This window comes from Olea europaea, chromosome 22, assembly GCF_002742605.1.
Source record: "Olea europaea var. sylvestris chromosome 22, O_europaea_v1, whole genome shotgun sequence".
Taxonomy (NCBI): domain Eukaryota; kingdom Viridiplantae; phylum Streptophyta; class Magnoliopsida; order Lamiales; family Oleaceae; genus Olea; species Olea europaea.
Window position 1 is genome coordinate 7,663,067 of NC_036258.1, and position 8,473 is coordinate 7,671,539.

At 31.9% G+C, this 8,473-nt stretch overlaps 1 protein-coding gene across 1 annotated transcript in view; it reads left to right on the plus strand.

Annotated features, from left to right (window-relative positions):
- LOC111371116 (phosphate transporter PHO1-like) overlaps positions 1–8,015 on the plus strand; it is an 18,310-nt gene extending 10,295 nt beyond the window's left edge. Inside the window, exons 4-17 of the mRNA XM_022993024.1 lie at positions 761–856; positions 1,007–1,241; positions 2,343–2,697; positions 3,654–3,702; positions 3,858–3,929; positions 4,260–4,405; positions 4,953–5,057; positions 5,261–5,510; positions 5,601–5,705; positions 6,079–6,123; positions 6,201–6,353; positions 6,678–6,956; positions 7,075–7,211; positions 7,586–8,015. Coding sequence (XP_022848792.1) covers positions 761–856; positions 1,007–1,241; positions 2,343–2,697; positions 3,654–3,702; positions 3,858–3,929; positions 4,260–4,405; positions 4,953–5,057; positions 5,261–5,510; positions 5,601–5,705; positions 6,079–6,123; positions 6,201–6,353; positions 6,678–6,956; positions 7,075–7,211; positions 7,586–7,664 — 2,106 coding nt within the window. The 3' untranslated portion in view covers positions 7,665–8,015. The remainder of the gene's footprint in view (positions 1–760; positions 857–1,006; positions 1,242–2,342; positions 2,698–3,653; positions 3,703–3,857; positions 3,930–4,259; positions 4,406–4,952; positions 5,058–5,260; positions 5,511–5,600; positions 5,706–6,078; positions 6,124–6,200; positions 6,354–6,677; positions 6,957–7,074; positions 7,212–7,585) is intronic.
- The last annotated feature ends 458 nt before the right edge of the window (positions 8,016–8,473 follow it).

Sequence of the window (8,473 nt, forward strand, 5' to 3'; positions counted from 1 at the left end):
AAAAGAAAAACTTGTTTTTATATTAATGAATATGTGATTTTGGCCTTCATGTTTAATTTCACTGTCTAAATTGGAAAAAAAAAATAAAAAAAAAAATAAAATCGCAACCCGAAAAATTTATGTATTATTTTTATTCCAATAATTTGTATGTTTTTAACTGTTAAGATAAATTTTAAATAATATACATGTGAGTTTAATAATTAGATTAAACTTTTAAATTAAACCGTTCAACATGATATCAGAGCGGACAAATGTCATAGTTTCAAATTTCGTAGTCACCCATTTAATTAAATTATTCAAGCTTCAAGCTTTGATAAAGAAAAGATGAATTTCAATTACACGTGGAGAAGTGTGTTGAATATAAAATCACATTTGTAATCGTATCTATCGACTTAAACTTTTAGATCAAATAGTTCAACATTAACCACTCTACATGGCAAGCCTTGTGCTCCTTACTTTTTTCTGTTTCTGTTCTGTTTCATTTAAATAGACTGTTTTTTATTTTTATTTTTATTTTTATTTTTATTTTTATTTTTTCATTTTTTTTTCATTTCATTTTATTTTACTTTATTTTTTAACGGTTCACAACGCATTCGCTTTTGATATCATAAAGTTAGCACTTTTTGGTTTGTTTAGTTTGGAAATGGTTTAATGTCACTTGCATCATAAAACTATCGTGACCAAGCGAAACAAAATGTAACTACCCTAAAAAGATATGGAGAAAATTATTAATAAATAATAAATAATATTAATTTCTTGATTACAGGTCAAGAGAAAATTTAGAGAAGGAAAAGATGGAGAAGAAGAAGAAATTTATGAAACTGAGCTTGCTCATCTCTTTTCGGAGGAAGACGAGGTAAATAATTAATAAGTAACGGTGCACTTCAAATCTAGTTTCGTATAGTGTGTTAAACAGTACTCGACATTATTAATAAATAAAAGGGGAGGTTCAGTACTATGTATCAAACATAATCATGCTGTGTATGAATTACTTGTTTTTGTATAGGTTAAGGTGTTTTTCGAGACATTAGATGATGAACTTAACAAAGTGAACCAATTTTATGAGAATAAGGAAACTGAGTTTCTGGAGAGAGGGGAGACTTTGAATAAGCAGCTTCAAATTTTGCTCGATCTCAAGAGGGTTCTCAGTGATCGACGTCGAAAAAATTTTGCTGCTAAAACGGGCTCCGGCTTCCTTTCGCCTATCAGCCAATCATGTGGCCAGAACTCGGATTTCTTGGGTGAGTCATCACATCTTTGTTGAAGAAATGAGTAGTTCAACATGATATGAAAATATACAAATTTTAAAGACGTAAGTTAAGTCTCAGTGTCACCTTTTATGAAAATTGAGCATATTCATACATTCAACGAAATTAATCATACATGCACTTAAGGATAATTTAAATAAACAAAAATGATCGCTACTTACATTTCTTATTTTTAAATAAAGTGATTCAATAAATTTGAAGAGAAGTCTAACCATGCAATCCCAAAAGTTAATGCTATAGCAAGTTACATGTCGAAAAAAGTTGCCTAATAAAAACATAATTACATCAATTCGATATAATGTTAATAATATTAGAGTAATGCTATTTATAGTCAGCAACTGCAGTAATCATCAGATGTGACAACTTATTTAAAACATTAACTTGTTATTTGAGCCAACAAAATTACAATAAATTAATGCATCGAATAAGAAGTTGCCACGTAGGATGACTACTGTAGTCATTGATTATGAATAACATTATTCATAATTTTATAGTACACGAAAAAAGGACAAAAAATAGTGCTAAACACTAGCTTTTAATTTTAAACAAAGAAAATACTCCATAAACTATTGTACTGTGGAGTAATTAATAAATTAGAGGTCTCAGTTGAATCTTTTTCAGCTTTACAAATGCACTAATCGTCGAGTGGGATACATATATAATTGAAAATACAGCACTTATTTGTTGTGTTAATAGCCTTGTCAAAGCCCACTAATTGTATCACGATCAATATTTCATCATTAATTTTATTTATCTATGATTTTTCTATCTTACAATGATATTTTCATACCTTAAATTTGACTAAGTGTAAATTTGAAGCATCGAGTATTCAGATTACATTGTGATCGTCCATTATACACACAACGTTACGATCATAAAAGTTTTAATTACTATTCATAGATTTGATTCTAAGAATTTTGTCATCTTGATATTATATTTGATTGTCTTTTTACTTAAAACTCATGTTAGTGATGAGGGTAAATATTATTTTTAAAGATCTTATATTGTTAAGTAACTCCAATATCAGTATTAAAATAAGCAACTTTTTTCACTAAATAAGTAATTATTGTGCAGAAAGCCAAAGTGAATACTGTGACAGCCCGAAGGACTCGCAAACAGACGATGATGTTGTTGCAGCATTGGAGAAGAATGGCATAAATTTCATTAATTCTGCCACCACAACACGAGCAAAGACGAAGAAAGGGAAACCGAAGATGGCCCTTAGAATCAATATTCCAGCAACAACACCATCGCGTGCCATAGCTGCTGTTACATCAATGCTTTGGGAGGATTTAGTGAACAACTCCAAGAACGAATTAGGCAGCACAGGAGAATTTAATAGCAGAAAGAAGATACAATGTGCAGAAAAGATGATTAGAGGGGCATTTGTGGAGCTCTATAGGGGCCTTGGCTTGCTCAAAACATACAGGTTTTTTAAATTTCAGTCCGTTTTTGAAGTAAAACTGCACGCAATATTAATATGAAAATATGGTTTGATCTCCCACACACTGTGGACAGAATTTATAATGCCCATCGTGAACTTGGCAACACGTCATACTCTCATTACTGACGAGATAACGCCACATGTTGCCACGTTCACATTGAGCAGGAAATTAGGTCAATATGAAAAAATATATACATATTAAATAAAGAGAAATGTTATGTGTACATCTCATATTACACCCCACTCACATTGAGGGGTGCCCATGAATATTTTATTGTATGTGGGCCTCTCCATGTGAGGAGAGTGTAATACTATGTGTACACCATTGTGTATACGTAGCATTATCCTTAAATAAATATTTCAATTGTGTTACAAGTACAACACTTTTTACATCGTTTTTTACATCACTCTCACATCAAATGAGTGGACCCCACTATTAAAATAATCGTGGAGCCCACTCTTGTGAGTGGGTTGTCAACATGAGTATACAGCAATTGCTGTACACTCAGCTTAATTCTAAATACTTTTCTCTTCGTTTTAATGATTTAAACCTTTAAATAAGATGGTTCAACGTGCATTTATAATTTTTGTTTAACTTCCTATAATCTTACATTTAATGAGGTGAATCCTATCAGGATCACATAATATCTTATGCATGGATCACGATTATATGCATGTAATTTGTAATCTAATGTTTAGGTAGTGATTGCAACTATATAAAAAAGGTTGTAATTTGTAATCTAATGTTTAGGTAGTGATTGCAACTATATAAAAAAGGTTGACTACCAATTTACTCGATTTTAAAGATTTGGGACTGTAATAGCTAGAGACGAGTGGTGTAATTTTCCTATTTAAGTAGTCACATTACAATAACAAAATTAGACCAAAAATTTAAAATTACTTTCTGTTTCCACCTCTAATAATTTCATTGTTTTTTGCAGCTCACTGAACATGGTGGCGTTTACCAAAATACTAAAGAAATTTGACAAGGTAAGATTGCTTATATATATATATATATATATATATATATATCAATCTCACTTGTAGAAGAGAATTAAAATTTTTCTTATAGAAATATTGCATTTTAGATTGGTATAATTAGATATATTTTTAATATTATCTAATAATACTCATATCATAAATAGGTATCAAACCAGCAGGCTTCAGCAAGTTACCTCAAAGTAGTCAAAAGATCACATTTCGTTAGTTCTGATAAGGTAATTGATTAAGATGATCTGATATGATATAATTGAAGAATTGTTTGAATTTTTTATTTATACTGAAGACTATAATATTGGCAACTGTTTACCGTAACAGTGATGCTACACCAACAGGGTTTCAAAACAGGTTTTAAAACTAGATGTCACGTGTCGAGCACTGGTTACACAGTTTTTTTAAAAAAGAACAAAGAAAGAAAAATCAGACCATATAGGGACTGACACCTTACACCAGATTTCAAACCCTGTTCGAGTAGATTAATTGTTATCGTAAAGTGTATTGAATAGTATTAAAGGAAAAAATAATTAAAAATCTCGTCCATTTGAAAGGTGTTGAGACTAATGGATGAAGTAGAGTCCCTATTCACACAGCACTTCGCCAACAAAGACAGGAAAAAGGCAATGAAATTCTTGAGACCGCAACACCACAAAGACTCTCACATGCTCACCTTTTTCGTAGGTATATATATATACATTCTCTCTTTCTGGTACACTTATTATAATTTTATATAATCCCACATTTTAATTTTATGTTTTTGATGTGGAGTTCGATGGGGTTAGCTTAATGTCATAAAATTTTGTTCATATGTAGCCCTTGTTTGGTTTAGCTATAAAATAATTTTATTTAAATATTCAGTAATTTCTATCCAACCTAATAATTCAGTCTTAATGCTAAGAAATCATGTAATTAAGAAAATTAATAAATATAGATTCTTAATGCAAAAATTTTGAAAATTAACAAACATAAAATCCTAATTTCTAGGTAATTTAGTAAGATCATATATGAACCCCTACATGCTGGAATTTGTCTTAAATCACAAAACCTAACTTAAGAGTTTTTTTTTTTTTTTTCAAAATTCGGTTTCTGTCTCGGCCTATATTTGTCTCCCTTTAAAATAATACTTTTTAATTTTGATACTCATTTTCAATTACACATTTACACAATAAAATATTTTATACGTAAATCCAAAATTTTTTCCTACTTTTTAATCATACATTTTCCAAAAAATCATTATTTAAAAATTTTATAACTTTGTTCAGTGTTTATGTAATATTAACACATTTAAGTCGCATGTTCACCCCCGGAATAGAAGCCGCTTACATGGAAGCCGTCTACCCTATTTTCAGGTAAACTTTTCGCAATATTTTGGTCATGTTTATGGTACAATTCGAAAGCTACCATTTTTCCTACTTTTTTCTTTTTTTTTTTCATACTATGTAAAAGTAAAATGATTTGGATAGTGCTGAACAATATTGATTTTTATTTATCATCCCACCTCAATAAAATTACACAAATTTGATGATTCTCATGAGATTTCATGTATCTGCAGCATGTTTGCATTGCTAAGCTTGCACATGTTTATGTATGGATGTAACCTATTCATGTGGAAAAGCACAAGAATCAACTGCAATTTCATCTTCGAATTCCAATCCAGCACAGCCCTCAATTATAGAGATGCTTTCCTCATTTGCACCTTTTTAATGACTACTGTTGTTGGAGTTATGGTTATTCATCTAATCTTACTCTCTAAAGGATTCTCGCCACTTCAAGTCAACATGATCCCGGGAATTCTACTACTCGTAAGCCACTTCAATAATGGCGATAGTATAGTTTTACATTTACTGAGTTTTGAAGTAAAGCTTGATCTTGTCTTTGTAATCCTTTTTCAGTGTTTCATCGCGCTGCTCGTGTGTCCATTGAAAATCTTATATCGTCCAACACGATACTACTTCATTAGAGTCATACGCAACATAATTTGCTCTCCCTTTTACAAGGTACGTCTAAATAGTATTATTAATGTCAACAATTTATGTCATTCTACGTATTAAAAAGGAAAAGAATTAAAAATCTTGTTTATTATAATGTCTAGTACTGTACCCCAAACGTGCATTTAATGTCACCATAGCTGAATAAGATTTTTTCTTGAGTCTGTGATGCAGACCAACAAATAACCCTTGGTTTAATGAGAGTTTTTAGTGTTTTATTTATTTAGTTTATAGCCGCAAACAATGGTTTGAGTTCTCTCGGCTTTGATTTATTAAAAAATTAATATATTGTGAGATTTTTCTCTATTTTGATCCAAATGGCATTCGTGCGTTAATAAATGTTTTGTTGATAATCGATTCTGTCCGCATAAAAATTTTGCAGGTTTTGATGGTAGACTTCTTTATGGCTGATCAACTTACCAGCCAGGTATCTAGAACATTGATCCATCATATTACTTCTTTCTTTTGTTGTTCTTCCATTATTAATTTGGATTCATTCCACAGATTCCATTATTAAGGCACATGGAATCAGCAGCCTGTTATTTTCTTGCTGGAAGTTTCAAAACACACAGTTATAGGACCTGCCAATCCGGGAAACTATACATGGAGTTTGCTTATGTTATCTCTTTCGCGCCCTATTACTGGCGTGCAATGCAGGTAAATATGCAGCTACTTTAAGCCTCTGTTTGGTTTGGTGGAAACTTAAATTAGATTTTTAGTAAATTTTGATAAAAGTTGAGAAAAATGTGCGGTTGAAAAGTTGTGAATTCTATGAAATGTGTGATTAAAATTAATCTGGATTTTAGTTTTGGCCAAACGGCGGCTTAATAAGACTCATGAATGTCGATCATTTCACTTTAGTCATTATACAAATTTAACAATATCTATACACATATGTTGGTCTTTGGCCTAAAAATCGACATGAACATCTTCCGATATTTAACTAATATTATGTGCAATTTGAAAAATGATATCTGTTAGTGCGTCAGAAGATGGTTCGATGAAAACAACACAGACCACCTAGCTAATTTGGGGAAGTATGTCTCGGCTATGGTGGCAGCCGGGGCAAAGTTAACTTATGAGCGGCAGCAATCAGAATTATGGTTGGCTATAGTTTTGGTGACTTCATTGGTAGCCACAGTTTATCAGTTGTACTGGGATTTTGTCAAAGATTGGGGACTTCTTAATCCAAAATCCAAAAATCCATGGCTTAGAGATGATCTGATATTGAAGAATAAAAGCATCTATTATATATCCATTGTGAGTTCTTTCTCCCTCTCCCTCTCTCTCTTCCTTGAGATATTGTACTTGCGCATTTCTATGGCAGCAACAACTTTCTGTTGATTTGAATTTTGAACAAGTAATATTTCGATTTTAGGCCTTGAATTTTGTCCTAAGAGTAGCATGGGTGGAAACTGTGCTGGGTTTCAGAGCTGGAAGGTTTGAGAAACGCTTGCTCGCGTTTTTCCTGGCTTCGCTTGAAGTCATCCGACGTGGACACTGGAACTACTATAGGTAAAATAAAATTTTTAGTTCGAGGAAAAAGTTTGCTACAAGTATTTACTTCTGAACTTCAAGAAAAACTCGATAGAGAATATTTCTTAACTTGCAATGTTCAATATGAGATTAGGCCTTACATCCCCTCCTATACTTTGTCATGTCACATGTACATCAAGGCTTATATGATGTCTTACATAATGCTATGTGACACTCTATCATTGAGCAATTTAAAACACGGTCAACTTTTTTATCTAATCATTCCCTCCAACTCATCTTCTAGCACCGCTTCTAGATGATTTCTTCTGGCAAAGTAGATTAATTCACTTTGTACTTATCATTTTTTTTATGCTGGTAGTGGTCTCTGCTAACTGTATGCATCGATTGAACAGATTGGAGAATGAACACCTCAACAATGTTGGAGAGTTTAGGGCAGTGAAGGCTGTTCCATTACCATTCTCTGATGGCTGAAGTTTATGTAAAGAATCTGTGCAGATGTTCGAAAGAGGCTTATAAGGACGAGCAAGAAAAGACTTTTCACCTGCCATAGAATTTAGGGGTGGGAAGATTAATAATGTTGCATTGAGGAATTCACAATTGTTCATCTCACAATAAGCGGAAAACAGTCCTCAAATCCTCGAGCTTTATATGAACCGGATAAGGGAAGCTTTCGGCTAATGTCTATTGTAGATTGTGATATTTCTAACTGAAATTTGATCGATGTATCATTGTATCAGCAGTTTAAACAATTTTTATTGACGTTGTAAATTGAATTTCCATGGGAATCAACACTGTCTATTTTTGTATATCGGATTTACATCATATTGGCAGTGAAAATAACTTTTTTCTCACGGTGTTTTACACTGTTCATGTAATCAAGAAAATGTTAAAAACCAATGGGATATTTAAGCAGGCAAACAAACCGTAGAAAAAATGTTTAAAGGTTCTTGTGTAAGAAACCTGACCTCCAGGTACTAATTATAAGGGCTCGTTTGGTAGGATTTTTGAAAAATCAAAAGTTGTTTTAGAGATTATGAAGCTACTTTTGAACACACACTTGAATAATTTTTTGAAATGCTTTGTGTGGCTAAAATAGCTTTTAGAGGGTGTTTGATTGAAATCTCGCAAACATACATGTTCGTTTATAAGTAACTCCGAAAATAAGTAAAGAGTATCATTACCACAAGAATTCAAGTTTAGCTTAAGGCTATAATTGATGGCCCAATTTTTTCCATGGAAAATGGAAAACAAATTCCATTTCACTTTTTCGGCTTGTTTGA